This window comes from Dendrobates tinctorius, unplaced genomic scaffold (genome assembly GCF_039654945.1).
Source record: "Dendrobates tinctorius isolate UK_male_01 unplaced genomic scaffold, ASM3965494v1 ptg000016l, whole genome shotgun sequence".
Lineage (NCBI taxonomy): Eukaryota > Metazoa > Chordata > Amphibia > Anura > Dendrobatidae > Dendrobates > Dendrobates tinctorius.
The window spans coordinates 33,786,957-33,807,038 of record NW_027361684.1 but is presented as its reverse complement, the minus strand read 5'-3'; the positions used below and the strand labels follow the sequence as shown (position 1 = coordinate 33,807,038).

The 20,082-nt window shown below is 41.8% G+C and overlaps 1 protein-coding gene across 3 annotated transcripts in view; it reads left to right on the top strand.

Moving 5' to 3' along the window:
- The window catches only part of INPP5K (inositol polyphosphate-5-phosphatase K), a 103,856-nt gene extending 85,954 nt beyond the window's left edge, over positions 1-17,902 (top strand). Inside the window, exons 9-15 of one of the 3 annotated variants that reach the window (XR_012228907.1) lie at positions 715-741; positions 3,213-3,405; positions 6,151-6,288; positions 8,260-8,343; positions 8,664-8,768; positions 10,352-14,487; positions 16,450-17,902. Coding sequence is in view for 2 of the 3 variants with exons in the window: in XM_073565651.1 (XP_073421752.1) it covers positions 715-741; positions 3,213-3,405; positions 6,151-6,288; positions 8,260-8,343; positions 8,664-8,768; positions 10,352-10,447 (643 nt within the window). In the remaining variant the exon portion in view is untranslated. Of the gene's footprint in view, positions 1-714; positions 742-3,212; positions 3,406-6,150; positions 6,289-8,259; positions 8,344-8,663; positions 8,769-10,351; positions 16,422-16,449 lie in introns of those variants that run through there. The other 2 variants (XM_073565651.1, XM_073565652.1) reach the window with 2 other exon arrangements.
- Positions 17,903-20,082: the final 2,180 nt, after the last annotated feature.

The window sequence follows — 20,082 nt, the reverse complement described above, 5'->3', positions numbered from 1 at the left end:
AGCCGTGATCTACTAACCGTGTCTAATTTTTAAGGAGACTAAATGAAGGGGTTCTTCCAGGGTTTTCCTGAGAAACCTCAAATTGCGTCATCAGTAGTGATGAGCGAGTATACTCATTGCTCGGGACTCCCCAAGCCTGCTCGGGTGTTCTCCGTGTATTTTGGCGTGCTCGGAGATTTAGTTTTCGTCGTCTCAGCGGCATGATTTGCGACTTGTAGACAGGCTGAATACATGTGGGAATTCCCTAACAAACAGGCATTCCTCACATGTATTCAAGCTGTCTAGCAGTCGCAAATCATGCAGCTGAGACGATGACAACTAAATCTCAGAGGACACCCGAGCATGCTTAGGAAAACCCGAGAAACGAGTATACTCGCTCATCACTACTCATCAGTCATCCGCTCATGGTTTTAGGCCAGGATCACACATGCGAGAAACTCGGACGAGTCTCGCACGTCAATACCCGGCACTGCTGCCAGCACTCGGGAGCGGAGCGTGCAGCTCTATGTATTTCTATGCAGTTGCACGCTCCGCTCCCGAGTGGCGGCGGCAGTGCCGGATATTAAGATGCGAGACTTGTCCGAGTTTCTCGCATGTGTGATCCCGGCCTTAGTGTTATACTGGAAAAGAGGGATTCTACAGTTCTCTGATTCTACAGTTCTATCCATGATATTTTTGTCTCGTATGTACTGATTTTCTATGCTTCATTTGTAGATGGAAGAAGTCACTATTGGGATTTAAGTAAGAGTAAAATCTTTGCATCTTCGTCTAAAACTAGTTGTAGATTGTACTAATATCAAACAATCAACCGTATACAATCATGTGCTAGATGCCATGTCATGTGTTACTTACGCTGATTGTATCTAGTATTGTCCTTGTATTGTTTCTTTTTTGAATCATTAGAAATAATACAATGTTATTTCGTTAAGACGTTGATTTTTTTTATTAAACCATCGACTTTAAGAAAATTTATCTTGGATATTAAAAATACCCTGTATTTATTTGTTTTGTGTACACAATTGGATGACTTTTGTACCCGTATGTTGCATTGCATCTACAAGTTTACAGTTAGATTTTAGGGTTTGTTTTTTTTTACCAAAAAATTAAAATTAGAATTAAAGACTTTGCAAATACAATTAGGTGTTGGGGCAGAGTTTTCCAAGCCGAATGTTGGTTTAATTTACACCAAGAAAGCAGGCTTTACATGCCTTTTGCTTTTTTTTAAGCCAAGCATGAGAAAACAATAAATGGTATGTTTTTAAACTTGTCTGGGAAATGGCAGAAGGAATTCAGTACCAGCTCCTGCAATTTTGCTTAAACAGTATTCGCCAGATTGGAAGTTATTATGACGAGGCCTGTATTTGGTGATTGGGATACCATTGTTTTTGATCTGCTGGGACTGTTGGAGCGGCAGCTACTTTTACATCATTTTCAGTGTGTAGTTTAATCAGAAGCTATGAGAACATGTAGCGATGATGAATGAAGCAGCTCTTTCTTACCCCTCTCACAGCAGTAACTTCCAGCACAATCTCAAGCACCAATACCAGCAGAATTACATCCATCCAGCTACCTGGCTGCATGTAAATGTAGTTATTTGCCTTTTAAGCTCACTCAGGTGGATTCTGGCAGTAACTCACCTGAAAAAACCGCTCAATAAATGTTAACAACAAGGCCGGGGTCAAACTTGCGAGAAAGTCGGAAGAGTATCGCATCTGAATGCCCGGAACTTGGACCGGAGCGTTCAGCTGCATAGAAAGACATGCGGACGCAAACACTCCGAACCCGAGCGCCGGCGGCTGTGCCCGGTAGTGAGATGCGAGACTTGTGCGAGTTTCTCGCAAGTCTGACCCCGGCCTGAAGAGCACATACACCGCAATGTTAAAAAGACTCGCTGTGCATAGGTTTCATCTTTTGTAACTTCTTTTAATCGCTTCTGGCTTCAAAAGTTGTGAAGCGGCTAAAATAAGTTAGGCTAGTTTCACACTAGCGTATCTACACGCAGCGCACGGTGCCGCTAAGCCCAGCCCCTTGCCCGCCCCCTCCGGTCATCTCCTCCCTACTATCGCACACGGCTACATGCGATCTGCGCACCCTATCTTTAGCATAGGGTGCACAGACCGTGTGCTGGCCGTGCGCTAGTAGGATTTTGTGTGCGCTGCGCCCTTTTGACGGTGCGCCGGTGTGCGCCGAACACACCATGTTGCATTTTGGTGCGCTTGGCGCACCGTCAAAAGGGCGCAGCGCACGCAAAATCCTAGTGCACGGTCTGCGCACCCTATGCTAAAGATAGGGTGCGATAGTGGGGAGGAGATGACCGGACGGGGCGGGCAGGGGTTGGGGCTTAGTGGCGCCGTGCGCTGCGTGTAGGTGCGCTGCGTGTAGATACGCTAGTGTGAAACTAGCCTTACCGGTGCATTTTTCAGTCAGTCAGTTTTTCTTTTTTTGGTTTTTTTTTTGGAAGCCGCCACTATGTTATATTTGAGATTTTTTTAAATAATGTTGGCTGCCAATCCCATGTAACAACAATAAATGAGACAGCAAAGAAGATGCTTCAGGAAAATAATTAAAGCATCTTCTGCTTCAAAAGACGCCATGACCCCACTGAACAGCCTTCCACCGCAGAATGCCGTCCACAACTCTGTGATTAGAAGGAAAGTTGTGGTTTTGCTCCTCTTTCACCTTTGCGGATGGCTGTATCCTAACATTTAATTATATCAATTTGGTTACTGCTAGAACAATTCATCAGAATTAACAAAAAAAGCCAACACAAAGTGTAACTTTAATATCCAAGAGGCATTCTCTCCTATCAATAAATTACCTTACATGTCCCTGTTCATTGTATGTTGCTGTGGGCGCGATCTATAAATTATGCAGGTAGAAAATTCTCAATGCTTGAAGCATCCTTTTGTGAAAATAATAGATTAGGTGTATTTAATTTTCCTTGGTCCTCCAGTTGGAACGTTTAGTAAATCCTAGCCAAGATAACCTGTCATGAGGTTCATACTGCCTGGACCACGGGTGGTATGAATTGGACATTGGCAGCACAATTGCAGCCAGGTCTGGTTTTGTGTTTCTAAAATGCCAATCTTAATAAAGGGCCGCATTGTACATGTGTCCTACAGTGAAAAGCAGATTTTTTTTTTTTTTTTTTTTTTTGGACGATTTGACTCATTCTTCAATTAACCTTCTGTATATAATTTAATATTTTCTAGTGGAAAAAAACGCAAACCAGCTTGGACTGATCGCATTCTGTGGAAGTTGAAGGATGATTCAGAAAGTGAATTAGATGAAGCCGCCGGCTCAGATTTTGAGCATATCTTAAAAGTCCATTTGGAAAAGTATGCAAGTCATATGAGCTATGGGATTAGTGATCACAAGCCGGTAACGGGAACCTTCACAGTACAGGTGTGTTCTTCATACACTACACTGAATATTGATGCCGAGTAAACACTGGGGCAGTGTTTTAATTCATTTATGGTTGTTTTTCTGGTCAGTGGGTTGCTATCCACTTTTTCTAGCTGTATACCGTGTGTGATGTGTATCTCAGCATGCTTTCCTAAAGGGAACCTGACAGCTGTCCCATCCGCGGGCAACATGTATCAGACACTGGCTGCATGATCTCATCCAGGTATGGTTGACATGTTGATGCTGACTTGGGTCTCTTCCTATATATGCATGCTAGTGGGGAGAAGCCTCCAGGGACCCTCCTCTCCAATTAGTCTCCCGCAGTGTTTCCAAGTCAAACATACAAGTGCTTCTCACTAAATTAGAATATTATCAAAAAGTTAATTTCAGTTCTTCAATACAAGACGTGAAACTCCTATATTATAGTCAATACAAAAAGACTGATCTATTTCAAGTGTTTATTTCTGTTAATGTTGATGATTATGGCTTATAGCCAATGAAAACCCAAAAGTCATTATCTCAGTAAATTAGAATAATTAACAAAACATCTGCAGAGGCTTCCTAAGCATTTTAAAAAAAGGTCCCTTATTCTGTTTCAGTAGGCTCCACAATCATGGGGAAGACTACTGACTTGACAGATGTCCGGAAGGCAGTCATTGACACACTCCACAAGGAGGGTAAGCCTCAAAAGGTCATTGCTAAAGAAGCTGGCTGTACACAGAGTGCTGTATCCAAGCATATTAATGGAGAGTTGAGTGGAAGGAAAAAGTATGGTAGAAAAAGGTGCGCAAGCAACCAGGATAACCGCAGCCATGAAAGGATTGTTAAGAAAAGGACATTCAAACATTTGGGGGAGATACACATGAAGTGAACTGCTGCTGTAGTCATTGCTTCAAGAGCCACCACACACAGACGTATCCAGGACATGGGCTACAGGTGTCACATTCCTTCCAAGCCACTCATGACCAATAGACAACGCCAGAAGCGTCTTACCTGGGCCAAGGAGAAAAAGAACTGGACTGTTGCTCAGTGGTCCAAGGTGTTGTTTTCAGATGAAAGCAAATTTTACATTTAATTTTGAAATCAAGGTCCCAGAGTCTGAAGGAAGAGTGGAGAGGCCACAATCCAAGCTGCTTGAGGCCTAGTGTGAAGTTTCCACAATCAGTGATGGTTTGGGGAGCCATGTTATTTACTGGTGTAGGTCCACTGTGCTTTATCAAGACCAAAGTCAACGCAGCCGTCTACCAGAAAATTTTAGAGCACTTCATGCTTCCGTCTGTCGACAAGCATTTTGGAGATGGAAATTTCATTCTCCAGCTGGACTTGGCACCTGTCCACACTGCCAAGAGTACCAATACCTGGTTTAAAAATATCACTGTGCTTGATTGATCAGCAAACTCACCTACCCTTTAACCCATAGTGAATCTATGGGGTATTGTCAAGAGGAAGATGAGAGACACCAGACCCAATAATGCATATAATCATAGAATCGTAGAGTTGGAAGGGACCTCCTGGGCCATCTGGTCCAACCCCCTGCTCAAAGCAGGATTCGCTAAATCATCCCAGTCAGATGTCTGTCCAGCCTCTGTTTGAAGACTTCCATTGAAGGAGAACTCACCACTTCTCGTGGCAGCCTGTTCCACTCATTGATCACTCTAACTGTCAAAAAGTTTTTTCTAATATCTAATCTGTGTCTCCTCCCATTCAGTTTCATCCCATTGCTTCTAGTCTTTCCTTGTGCAAATGAGAATAAAGTTGATCCTTCTACAATGTGACAGCCCTTTAGATATTTGTAGACAGCTATTAAGTCTCCTCTCAGTCTTCTCTTTTGCAAACTAAACATTCCCAAATCCTGCAACCTTTCCTCATAAGACAGGGTTTGCAGACCGGTCACCATTCTGGTCGCTCTTTTCATGCAGATGAGCTGAAGGCTGCTATCAAAGCAACCTGGGCTTCCATAACACCTCAGCAGTGCCTACAGGCTGATCGCCTCCATGCCACGCCGCATTGATGCAGTAACTGATGGAAAAGGAGCCCCGACCAAGTATTGAGTGCAGTTACTGAACATACATTTCAGTAGGCCAACATTTCGGATTTTAAAATCCTTTTTTCAAGTTAGTGTTATAAAGTATTCTAATTTACTGAGATAATGACTGTTGGGTTTTCATTGTCTGTAAGCCATAATCATCAACATTAACAGAAATAACCACATGAAATAGATCACTCTGTTTGTAATGACTCTATGTAATGTGTTTCACTTTTTGTATTGAAGAACTAAAATATATTAACTTTTTGATGATATTCTTCTTTAGTGAGAAGCACTTGTAAGTGGCTGAAACCATGCAGCCTGTGCCTGATACATGCTCCCTGTAGATCGGGCAGCGTGTATCAGCTGTCAGGCTCCCTTTAAAGTGTTAGTCATAAAAGAGAAGAGGTTTTTTTTGTGCAAATTTATAAGTGTGACAAAAAATAAAAATGTGAAGGCAATTGTGATCCCACTTCATACTCTGGATCAGCATTCTGGCCTTATGTATCATGTGGATTCCCATGGAAAGAGCCTTCGCATAAAATTAACATTTTGAAAATCCAGTTTTGGAATAAACCTCTGACGTAGAATGCCAATGTTTTACTTCTGTAATATGCAATTTCTGAACTGAGCACCTAAAAAAAAAAAATGTTGATGGCTAATAGTGCAGTAATCTATGACTTTCTCATGATCAGAGTGATCTGTAACATTACTTGTAGATGAAGCCTCTGATCCTCGCACCATCAGTTACTCTGAGAGCGGAGGGGGAATGGAATGCCGATCACGACTCTCTCATCAGCTATTCTGTGAGCAAGGACTTTCCCAGCAGCACCTGGGATTGGATTGGGCTCTATAGGGTATGTAATGGTTCATGCCGTTAGTGTAAATCTGATCTGCTGATAGTAGACGCTACATTCATGTAGTACACCTTTCATAGAATACGAACCGTTTTATACCAAGCTTTGTTACTTACGGCACTTTGCATTGACAGAATCAGTGTTTCTTCCCTGGATAGTTATTGTTTCGTTTAAGTTCATCTTTGTAGAACGATGGATGGATAGGTACCATGTATTTCTCATAAACAGAGTTAGTTTCAAAACCATAATATATTTTTGCTATTTATGGTGTGTTGACTAAAGGGTGGGCAAATGATGCACAAAATAATCATATCAAAGATCAGGCCAGCACCCATTGGCCTTGGTCTGGTTAAAAAAAAAATATATATATCCTTAAATGTTCTTAACATACAACAATATATTTCAGCTATACAAAGTTTCCCCATGCTCCGTTCTCTGTGCCGGGCACAGGAGCACATTCTTTGGAATAGGAGCTGATTTCTAGTAGGTGTTCAATGTTCACATTCAGCCATTGCTGGGTATCGGACCCCCACCAATCTCCTAATTATTACCTATATTTGGGATAGGTCATTAATATCCTAAGACTGGAGAACCCCTTTTGAGGATTTTTTTTTAATAACCCTTTAAAGTGTAGTTTTGATCATCCATATCAGAAGGCTGTAATGTATGTTTCCCTTCTTAACCTATTTCTATACAGTTTTGACCAAGTCTTTACTAATTGGTTGGTAACAATGTATTTCTTTGGAGATATGTTCGGTATAGGTTCGTCAACCTAATAGCAACTAGGATTGGACCAACAAGGGCTGGGCTCACTCTTCCCAAGGACCTCATAGCAGTCTCATGGGCAACCTCTCTCTGGGCAATTTTTTGTTCTCTTTTACTACACATGGTTATGTTTCTAGATGTTTTCTTTGTTAATGTTTTTGCTCGTGACTGTTGCCAGCAATGTTTGACTTATGCACCATACAAACACCTACATTTTTAGTAATTTTTTGATCTGTTGCTACTCCTGTTGTTTTTATTTACAGAGAGAACGAAAACTGTAAATAAGCAGTTTTAGGCTATGTGCCCACGTAGCGTTTAAAAGCGGACTTCTTCCCAGAAAACGCGCAATTTTTCCGCGATTATTTTCGCGTTTTTGCCGCCATTTTCGTGTGCGATATTCAAGCACTTTCCAAGCGATTTGAAGCACTGCTTGGAAAGTTATTGACAGGTTGGTCACACTCGTCAAACATAGTGTTTGACAAGTGTGACCAACTTTCTACTATTGAGACCGCCTATGCGGCATCAATAGTAAAGGATAGAATGTTAAAAATAATTAAAAAAAAATCTGGTTATATTTACCTTCCAGTGTCCCGCGCAGCCTTCCCGGGCCTCAGCGTTCCCTGTAATGCCTTGCGGCAGCGGCCTGTGATGACGTGAAGTCACGCGAGACCGCTACAGTATCGCAAGACCTTTGATGACGAGGTCTCGCGGGACGCCGGAAGGTGAATATAACCCGATTTTTTTACTCTTTTTTTTTTTACAGGGATATGGTACCCAGGGCCTGGAGGACAGTCTCCTCTCCTCCAGGCCCTGGGTACCAACCGCACATGAGACGCTCACTTTGCGCATGGTGGGCAAGTAAGCGGATCTCATGCATTCCTATGGGTGCGGAATCGCGGCAATTCTTTGCAGAATCTCGGCGATTCTGCAAAAAGAATGAGCATGCTGCGTTTTTTTCCGTGATGTGATTCCGCCACGGAAAAAAAACGCAGCATTAGCACAGCATGTGCGGAATGCCATAGGAATGCATGGGGTGCATTCAGTATGAGTTTTTTTAAGCGTTTTCACACCGAAAATCGCAGCATAAACACATGGGCACACAGCCTTAGCCAGACAATCCGCAAAATGAAAAATTGTGTATGGTTTTACCCGTAGTAACGACCTATTAACAGTTAGTAAATACCATGCCGTTTTTTTTTTTTTTAGGTTGGCTTTAGACATACAAATGACTATGTCACTTATGCCTGGGTTAAAGATGATGAAATATCTTTTAGTGAAGACTGTAATCAGGTAAGAAAATAATAATAATTTAATATATTACAGCATCTACATATAGCACATATAATATACATGTCCACTTTGCATTCACTCATAGCCTGCATAAACCTTCCCCAGTCCCATGGATTTCTAGGACCACTAGAAATTGAAATGCTGTTATTTCTGGTGAACATTAATATATAATATATTTATGTAATGTAATTTTTTCAAATCTTGACTGTATAGGACAGGCGCTTCCCGCATACATGATTATATAAGATTCTTCATTTTGTTTTGCTAAAATATGGCATGAAGTTGTTAAATGTAACCTTTTAATTGTTGCCACGTTTTAGGTTTACATTAGTGCTGATGAAATTCCACTTGATGGAGGTGAATTTCTGTTGGGCTATTTCTGTCATAATTTGCAATGTTTGGCTGGCATCAGTGAGCCTTTTCAGGTATGTACGCCAATATGATAGTCTATATTGGTCCGGGTACTTGGATACAGGGTTAGAGGTTGTCCACTTGTCTGATTGATTGGGGTCCGACACAGGCACTCCCGCTGATCAGCTGTTCTCGGTGTTGGCGGCAGCGGTCGCCTGCTAGAAATGCTCAATTGCGGAGCTGCTCAAGTCTTCCGATAGTGGCCGCGACAGGATACTACACATCCGACTCTTGATTTGAATAGGAGGTGGATGTGCGGTAACCAGCCCCGGCCACTAGCAGAAGACGGAGCAGCTCCACAGTTAGGCACAATGAGAGCAGCTGATCGGTGGGGGTGCCAGGTATCCTAAGGATAGGTCATCAGTGACATAGTAGACAACCTCTTTATGGTAACAAACTTAAAGGGCGTCTGTGACCCCCAAAATGCAAATAAGATTACTTGAAGGACTTTCAGTGCTATAAAACACATTTGCAGATTACCCAGATAAATAAAGGACTTGCAGGAACTCTGAGAATATTCTTCATAAAAAAACATTCTAGCATTTTGATGCTGCAACGTTACTTAATTTGCATTTAGGAAATAATAATAAAAATAATAATAAAAAAAAAAACCCAATGCATATAGCCTTTACAATGTGACCATTTGTAAAATGCATCAACTTTCAAAGAGAGTGTTATAGGCATGATCTGTGGCATGTACTTACGTCACTATTACCTTCCCTTGTGTTACCAGCTAGATATAATATATTGTACTGTGATCCTGCCTGTAATTATAATTATATAAATACTAAAAATTAACATTATAAGACTGGAAGGGTCATCATATAATAATAATAATAATAATAATAATAATAATAATAATAATAATTGCATATTGTGAGTGACACTTTCTAGAGTCCAATTTATGCATCTCCACTCTGCAGAAAGGATTCTCATGCAGGTTAGAAGTCAAAGCTTGCATGTATTTTGCCTTTCAGTTATTTCAAAGGGAATCGTCTCTGCTATTCACACAGGACAGGTTTTTTCATGTGCTGATTTAAAATTAGCATTGTGAAAAAATCTAGAATGAGACTATGTGCACAATACGTATTTATAACGCTGGCGTCCGTCTTTTTCCTGAAGCTGCTTTGCTGACTGTTTTGCCATCTTTTTCCGGGTGTCTTTTCCCTGTGCTATGAACTATAAAGAGCGGGCGACTTCCAAACAAAGCCGCCTGAAGAATGAACATGTTAATACTTTCAACCAGTTCACGATTTCCAAACCCTAAAGCGGTTAAATGTAAGAAAAGAGTGAACACGAGCACAGCAGTGTCGTTTTTATACTGCTGTGCATTGTATTTTTTTTTTTTTTTGCGGCGCTTTTCAGGTTGATTTTCAGTGGAATCCGCCAGAAAAAGACATTGTGTGAACATGCCCTTAAAATTTCAAGATTTGCTGCAAATTCTGTGCAGAAACTATGTTTGGTAACTACACCTGGATTAACCTCGTAGGATGGAAATAAATCTGTATGGGTATATGGGTCAGCCTCAGATTTCTCTGTTGGATTTTCGTTATGTAGAGATTCTCCGTGTGAACCTGTTCTTCTTTTTGTTATACAGATACAGCCAGGAAAGAACTTATCAGCAAAAGACGGTACCGAAGACATTACTGAGGATTCCACCATGTCGGACATGTTCACGGGAGCTGGCTTTTAGAAGTCTTGCGACGTTCGATGAGGTTCTTGTATGTGAATGCCTTGTATTGCTTACCTGCAAGGCAAGAACAGCATCTGCTTAGCTTTCTTGTAGTGTCAGCTAATGTGTTTACACCCACAAAGGAGAATATATCATATTATCACTGGATACAGCAAGACACCAATGGATAATTTAGGTTTTCTTTAATCCTTTCAGTTTACAGAGTGGTTTCTCTTTACCTATAAGGTGTTATTTTTAATTTATAAGTGATTTGAGTGAACAAATCTCAATACATATAAATGCAGTCAGCAGTTACTTTTAGCCAGAATACATTGGTTATATGTATCTGTCTGACCTCTGTGTATTGTATCTCACATAGAGATATGTCCACCGCTACCTTTTCATGAATGTAGCTAATGACTCTCTTATTTCTGCAATACATTCATACATTGCCAAAAGCTGCAACTCGCATCCCATCCACTGGGTTGCCACACGCAATGCTGAAACATCTTCCGGCAGAGTATCACAAAACTATATCTCTTTTTCTAAAAGAAGGACACTATTCTTAGGCTATGGCAAGCCAAGAGAAAAAGTACGGGAAGACATATCTGTATATGTCCATAATATTTCAATCTGCTACTGATGACTATCCACGGACGGACTCCGTAGTTTCCCCCAATGAGCACTGTGTTTTATACAACTTACAATCATATCTCTTTTAGTGGCGTTGCCTCGCATTTCGGTTGCACTTTTAAAGAGATATCCTAAATGTTTACAGAACATTCAGACATTCTAATACGGGAATCCCAAGCGTTTATATTTCACATCATGAAACGGGACAGTTTATACTGCCTAATATTAAACTGGATTAGTAAATGTGCCCCATTATGTCCTAATATAAAAAGGTAAGCTGTCGCGTTTCCCCATCTGCTTTATCAGGGGACCAAAACGATACAATGTCCAGCTGTAACGCTTAGTGCGAAATCAACAACATTTAGAAAATAAACATGTAACACCACTGTTAGGCAGTATACACACTCAGCGTGTTTTGTTTTGTTTTTTTTTTTATATTTTTTTTTATTGCAGTTTTTTTATTAAAATAAACTGTGATACACAGTACCAGCAAAAGCGATCAGATTTCAGAAATCTCATGAACACACTTGGTTTTTCTTCCTGACCAAATTTGAAAACTGCAGCATTTTTTTAAATCTACAGCATGTCAATTCTTTCAGCTTTTTTTTTCTTTTTTTCATAGAAAGCAATGAGAAAGTGCAAAACAGGATATGCTCTGTTATTGCAACTATAGTCCCATCCCCTGATGATGCCGCATCTGCGGTGAACCATTTTGGGGGGACATGTGCTTCAATAAAAAACGCCCTATCTGCCTTAGGCCATGTGCACACGCTGCGGCTTCACCCGCAGATTTGTACCTGCGGATCTGCAGGTAAAACTGCAGGTAAAATGACCTGCGGATTGGCCAGCAGTTTTCCCCTGCGCTTTGCCACCTGGACAATGGAATAGGTGGGAATCCGCAGAAAGAATTGACATGTCATTTCTTTCTGCGGATTCAAAACCTCAGCTTTTCCGCAGTTGAAAATCCGCAGCATGTGCACAGAGGATTGTAAATCCCATAGACTTACATGCTACTGTACACTGTCTGCAGAACTGCTGCAGATCCGCAGCGGATCTGCAGCAAAAACCGCAGCGTGTGCACATAGCCTTATAATGTTGACATCCCGGAGTGTCACTGATATTTTGGCAATCGCCTTTAGACTATATTAGAATCGTTTAGGCAATATAGCACCAGAATATTTCGTGTTTAGTATTACCCCACTATTTTAATTCATAATAAAAGCTAAGTTTTTTAGGACTTGTTAGTGAGGGTTCTTGTTAGATTATCCCAAATTGTAAAGAACTTCTTTGAACGTACTGTAGACAAATCACACTTATAACCTGCAGCTAAGAAATGCTGCAAAAACTGCATTTTGAATGCAGTGTTTTTCCTGCCAAGAGAGCAGATTTTGACTGCCGAAAGAAATGCTGCAAAAATGCTGCGTGTGAATATAGTCTAAGGGTATATCAAGACACGAGGATTTCTGGCGGAAAAATGAATCCTCTGTAATTTTAGGATTTTGTTGTATATCATGCAGAAAGTATGTGCAGAAATCAATGCAGAATTCCAACCGTGGATATGTCCAGAGAACCCCAAAATAAAGTTGTTGTTTTTTTTAAACATAAGGAAAATTAAAAAGGTGGAAACTGTGGATCTATATGCTGGAAATTAAAAATTTCAAGACTCTGCAGAAACACTGGATTATGCACACTCCATTAAAGTCAATGGGCTAAAACTACAGTATGTCTGTTGAAAATACGCCAGATAAATTGACATGCTGCAGAGGAAAAAAAAATCTGCTGAGCGTGGCAATTTCTGCAAGTGCAAACCCTGCAGCTTGTGGATGAGATCTTTCCAAATCGGATTCCGTTAGCTTGAATCCTTATATCATGATAAAACCCAGACAGAATATCCGGAGGTAATCCACTACGTGTGAGCACACCCTTGCTGTTGGCCGTGCGATCACTGTGTTGTACAGGGCTCTGAAGCCTAGCTGAAGATCTGCGACAGATGAGCGCAGTCTATAATGCAGATATTGGAGAGCTTCAGATAATTTTACTCCGCTTTTAAAGGGCTTTTAAGGACCAAATAATCAGTGCCTTGCCTTTCCACCGTGGGAAATGTGCTGAGAGTTATCTCCGCTTGCTCAGACTTTGGTGTAACGCATCCTTTGATCTTGCTTTACACATAGGGGTTTACATGTGTTCACCATAAGGTGTCTTGCTCCAATGCCTTTAACAATCCAGTTTCTCAGACATCTGTCTGGAATGAGGCAGGCTCATCTGGGTAAAGTACAGGAATAGGATGAATTATTCTCTATGCTGAATGCAGTTTCTGGCTTCGAGCCCCATGTTGCTTTTTTTTGATCACCCTGCCCCCCAGAAGGTTATCAGAGCTAGATTGTGTATAATGCACGAAGGGTATACTGACATTTCTCAGTAATGCTGTGAAGATGGCACCATTATTTAAAGGGATTTTCCAATTTTAGACAAAATGTTACCTGTCGTGTAAAATAAGGAGATCAGATAGAAGTTTCCCTCCCCAGGTCCAACATCAGCTCTCCACTGCTCCTCCTTTCTCCACTGCTGCCACTGTCTGTCGTGTATCGGCTGCTCTGGTGACCTCAAGTTAGCACCTCACATCTCTGATCCTAGAGATTTGGCCAGGGTAGATAACACAAGCCTCTGAGCTTAATGAACGGCTGCAGCAGTGATGTGAGCTACCAACCTGATGTCACAGTTGGGGCCAATTCAGGGACCAGGGCAGCGGGGAAAAAACGGCATTGGACCCGGGGAGAGTGAGGACTGTCTGATTAACTTATTTTACATCTTTGAGGTGTACTCTTCTGAGAGTGGAAACCCCTCTAACTTTTCCACATGAATTTGCCTTTTAATGGAGTGTTCATACCTTGTACGTTTATGGCATATCCACAGTCTAGTTCCCATTGGTGAAACTTGCAAGTACCGTATCTGAAGAATAGGGCCCCCATCGTGTGCTGCTTTCAGTAGAGAAATGGGCCAAGACAAATGAATCGGTATTCCCACCATCTCTCCACTGATAGCGGCGCTGGTCAGGCCCCCATTATGAGGATAGATGCTGGGCCCCTTGGTGGGACCCACAATTACTATACATTTATGGCATATCCTGTGTATATCCATCGTATGAGATGGGAATATTCCTTTTAGGTTTTTATTTCATATCTAGCCTGATAGGTATGAACTGATTATTGTGCCTTCATTTTCTTGTTTTTATGGACTTTTAAGCTGCTGTGGGTTTATGATATTAACGTGGCTAGATTTATAATGCTTCAGAATACTAGGATCGTAAAGATACCCAATATGTGTATATTTCCAAAATTGTTACTTGGGATTGTAACAAAATATATTTTGTCTTTGTTCACACAAGCGAAGCGGAGTTCACCGGTGATGACTTGGATCTGTGAGATGATGTATCCGTTACAACAATCATGACTGTTATACACGGAAGAGGCGACGTTAGTGTAAAGTCATCGTAGCCTGTCGTGCACAAATTGTTCATTTTTAGCAGAGTTTTTTTTTTTTACTTTATAAGGCTGGTTTCACATTAGCGTTTTTTTGCGCAAGCGCATCGTGTGCGTCCATGAGCATGCGTCATGCGTACCTGTGTTTAACATGGCGTGCGCATGGTCTTGTTTGCACACGATCGTATGTGTTTTTGTGCGCATGCGTTTCTTCAAGGTATGCGCCTAGGCGCGTCAGACGTAACCTGTTGCGTTTTTTGGTCCGCCGGAAGGCGTCAAAAAACCACATGCGCACGGAATGCGACAAAATAACACATTACAGTCTATGGGAATGCTGGCGTGCGCATGGACATGCGTTCGTCTGCATTTTCGTGTGCATGCGTTTTTGGCCTAAAAATGTGTAGACACTGGCTTTAACCCCTAGAGAACAAATGCGCATAAAAAACGCAAATGCATGCAAAAACGCATGATGCGGTTTTTGCATGCATTTCTATTGCGCACGATGCACTGCGCAAAAAAAAAATGCTAATGTGAAATTAGCCTAATAAGTCATATTTTAGTAATGGTCAAAACTTCTATTGGCTTATTGTACGGACCAAAATATTCAGATCTAGGAATGAGTTCTACCATACCACATGTCCCATCGTGGGCTGCCAGACTCCTCTTCATCCTGGTCTGTTCCTTTTAAAGAACGTTTTATTTTCTATATCTCAATGTATAGCTCCCTATTAAGTGTAATTTTCAGTGTCTGATTTATACACTGGCCATAGACTCCCAGAATAAGTTCGGGCCATAACTGGATTTGTATTGATGGTAATAATTATCTTTAAATACATTGTTTTTCATAAAGCCAACTCCCTTGTAAATGGAAGCAGGTTTCGCTCTCTCCTGTTGATCACCTGTTATCAACTGAGAAAAGCCACAATTTGGAGGTCTCTGCAGAAGAATGAAGGTCTATCCTTGCAATACATGGATAGGCTGGGCATGCTCGGGCGCTAACCGAGCGTCTTCGGCGTGCTCGATAAATATATTCGAGTCCTCGCGGCTGCAGGTCTCGTGGCTGATCGACAGCCATAACACATGTAGGGATTGCCTCACAAAAAGATTATCCCTGCAAGTGATGCAGCTGTCGAACAGGCACGAGACATGCAGCCGCGGGAACTCAAACATATTTGTCGAGCACGCCGAAGACACTTGGATAACATTTTATCTGAGCACGTTCGCTCAATACTATTATGGAACCCTCTTTTATGACGTCCATACATCCCAATGAGGCACGGACAGGGGCTGTCTCCTTGAGACGACATCTTTAAAGATTAAATGCCAAACCATTGAGTGAATTGTTTTAATTGAAAGTAATTCCATACATTATATTGCTCCATATTTAAGCTGGCATCGCACATGCTGTTTTTGTGACAATTTTTGGTGTTGATTTTCAGGCAAATCCAGGAATGTGTTCAATAGGAATGGGAAATAAAGGAAGGACAAAAACTGCATATGTGATCCAACCTTATTAATACAAGCACTTATCTATGTGTACGTCTATGGCTAGTTCACACAGAGCCTGTTCTGTTTTTTAGTTTTTTGTTTTTTTTTTGCTTGTTTTTTAAGAAGATGGGTTTATAATTTATTAGTGAGGTGTACATATAATTATAGCATTAAGTAGATGTTCTTATCTGAATATTTTGCTATTTGAATGTCTTTTAAGGGTTTGTTTCATTATGAAAATAGTCAGACTGCCTGCTTAATACAGATTACATCATTATTAGGATTGTGTTATATTTGTACATTGTCAGTGGATTTTGTTTTTTGTTTTTTTTTTTTATTTTGGATACTAACAAATAAATGTATAATGAAAAAATAAAAAAAAAACCTTTTTATTATATTCTTTCCTTAACTTGTTTTTACCAGACACCCCCCTTTACACCTACCCTGGTAAGTAAGGCCTCTTTCACACTTCAGTTTTTTGTTTCAGTTAAAATCCGCCAAAAATGTGGAAAGCGGATCCGTTCCTAACTGATGTGAACGGATGCCACCGGATCCGTTTTTTGAAGGATCCGCCGAATGAAGAATGTTAAAGGAACCGCTGCCCGGGAAAGAGAGAGAGAATTTTTTTCTGTCCGCCAGAAATGAGCATGCGCACTATAAAAGGATCCTTCAGCACAAAAAAGTTACATGGTCCGTCCAGGCATCTCGGCGGACGCAAAAAAATTGACGGATCCGCAAAAAAATGGATCCAACGGATGGCCATCCGTCAAGATCCGCCGGTAATGCAAATCAATGGGGAAAAAACGGATCTGCCAAAAAAAAATGGCGGATCCGTTTTTTTGCAAAAACGGCGGATTTTGACTGATGGTCAAAAACGGAAGTGTGAAACAGGCCTAAGTGATACGTTTTTTTACCAGTGGGGGTCTCAGCACTGGGATCCTCACCTGGTTAGCATGGAGTGGCAGTGCACAAGCTCTGCTGTCGCTCCATTCACTTCCTATGTAGCTATAGAGCGCTGCGCTCTACTTTTCCAGCAGCCCCGTAAAGAGAGTATATGTGCACACTGCTGCTCCATTCTAATCGGTATAAAAGTGCCCCACCGGGGATAACAATTCACTAATCTGCCAATCTGTACGGGTGCCGGCGGTCAGACTCCTGCCAACTTGTTTCACCAGATAATCCCTTTAATTCAAGATTTTTCTACAGACTAGCATGGCATGGCACAAAGTATATATGACCAAATACAATGTAACTATTAGGCTATGTGCCCACAATGCATTTTTGAAGCGAAATATTCCTGAGCAGAAACGCATACCCTTTGCTGGAAAAATGCATGCGGTTTTTGATGCAGTTTTGTAAACGATTTTGACGCGTTTAAACATGCGTTTTTGCAATACAAGTGTATGTATGTGATTCCGCAAAATTAGGGCTGTGTGCACACGTAGCGTGTTTTTTTTTGTTTTTTTTAGTGTTTCCGCGGCGATTTTAAACGCGCGATTTTGCCGTGGAAACGCTTTAAAAAAAAAAAAAAAAAAAAGCTTTCCATGTAATTCTAATTGATTCCGCACATGTGCTAATGGTGCGTTTTTTGCCGCTGCGGAATCGCTTTGCGGTAAAAAACGCAGCATGTTCATTAATTTTGCGGAATCCTTGTCTATGAACTGTTCCAATATTTATGGCCACAACTGTTTTTATCACTCTCCCATAATGGTATTTTTGCTTCACGTCACTTATCTTATTATTTCTTTCTGTGATGTGTTATTCATAAATATGTGATGTTGTATTAGTCTATGCCTGATGAAGAGACCTGAGTAGTCTCGAAACCTTGCAATGTGTTACCATCTTTTCAGTTAGCCATTAAAAGATACCAACCACTGAGGACTCTCAAGTCTGAATATTTTTCTATCCACTGGATAATCCAGTACAAAGATATACATCTTTCCTGTATCTGATTTATAGAGAACATCCTGGAAAGGGACATCTTGGGCTACTGTAAAAACCACAATTTAACATTAAGTCCTAACGGACACTTCCTAATCAGAAGAACTTCTGGTCAAAAGTATCATTCCATGGCTAAGGAGCTCAAGCAAAGAAAGGCATGCACCATAGTTTAGGTCGTATGGCCAGCATGCGTTTATCAAAATTTCCAAAGTGAATTGTTTGTTAGATTTCCAAAAAATTTTGACTCAAGCCAGTGTAAAGGATATGTGAGCCTCATGTCAGAAGAAATTGGATGGTCCTCAGGTATATGATGTTAAACACATTTTTCATTTTTTTTTTTTCAAGTTTTTTTTTTTATAAAAAGTCATGTGGCTTCCAAACTCACCGCAGCAATACTTTCACTCAGATGTAGTGAGACACCGAAGCGGAGCTGACCCCTTTCACTGCTTTCATCGGTACTACAATTGAGTACATTCTTAAGTCAATTCAATTAAAGGCAGGCAAATAAGCTGTCAAGTGAGTCATTAAAATGTAATGGTTTTACAGAAAATGCAAGTCTAAGGGTACCGTTACACCTAGCGACTCACCAGCGATCCCGACCAGCGATATGACGCAGTCAGGATCGCTGGTGAATCGCTAGGTGGTCGCTAGTGAGCTGCCACTCAGGCAGATCTCACCAGCGACATAGCTGGGGACGGGGGTCGCTACTTACCTGTCAGACGCGGCGATACTGCGTCCTCCCGCCCGGCTCCACGCGTCGCTCGTCGGCGCCACAGGAAGCGCCGACGAAGTGGACGACGAGGAATGGTCCAGCAGCTTCTCGCGCGATCAACGATAACCAGCGGGGGAGCCGGTCGGAGGTAAGTATCACATGCAGCGATATCGCTAGCAATATCGCTGCAACGTCACAAAATCGGTGACTTTACAGCGATATTGCTAGCGATATCGCAGTGTGTAACGGGGGCTTAACACACTGTGTGCATAATTATTAGGCAATTTGTATTTTTGATCATTTTTTAATTGAATAACTACAGTGCTGTCGGTCAATCCAAAGGGTTAACAAACATGAAGACTGAACGTTTAAGAAGGCAAAAGTCGGGTTCCGTCCTTCGTAAAAGAATATCTATGTGCAGAATATTTGGGCAATGTTAACGCGAGGAAAGTGCTAAACTGCAAGATCCTAAACTATACTACTAAACTAAATGGCCCAACTTATTAGCTGTGTTGTTGGTTGTGGGATTCCTTGAGAGCCTTTGTGGAAATTGTCAATCCCTACAGCCTAAAGATCTCACCTCCACTACCTGTGCTGCTTTGCTCCCTTTTGAGGATCTACCTATGTCTGATCTATGTGGCTGGGGCCCTTAAGCTTTTCCAGATACTAAAAGTAAAGCGAACGCTAAACAATTACCTTTCTCGTTCGCCTTATTGGGGGACACAGAGACCTTGGGTGTATGCTGCTGCCACTAGGAGGCTGACACTATGCACAAAAAAAGGTTAGCTCCTCCTCCGCAGTGTACACCCCACCGACCGGCAGAGAATTCCTCAGTTTAGCTTAGTGTCAGTAGGAGGTGGACACGGGTCTTTTATTAGACCCATATCTACCTCGTCGTGCGTCGTTCCTTTTCAGGTTCTACGGAGGGATACAGAGTGAAAAGTCACATCTGTACTCCCACATGGAGTCTGCAAGTACGGCGTGTACTGCCACCCCGTATCCTTGCAGTTCTCCGCGGCAGGACCAGCCAGACGGACGCCGACACCAGGAAGTGCCAACGACTCCAGGGGTCCTTGTCGCCAGTCTCCCTCCCACTCGCCTACCAGAGCCTGTCGGTTGGATGAGACGCAAGACTTCTTCAGACAGGTAACGGATCGTGGATGGGTGAGTATTTTTTTTTTTTAATTTATTTACCTGGCTGCCCATTCCCGACAGTCGCCTCTTCAATGGTCACAGGGGAACCCCGGCTGTAGGCGCTGCGGTCGCTCGCAGTCGCCACAAGGCTATAGGCAGCTCAATGTTGCTGGGCATCCCCCCCTTCCCTCCCCCCTTTCTGGGGACAGGGAGCACAGGGTTTTTTCCCATTGGGAGCGGCTTACGACTGCGGCGTCCCACTTTTTCGG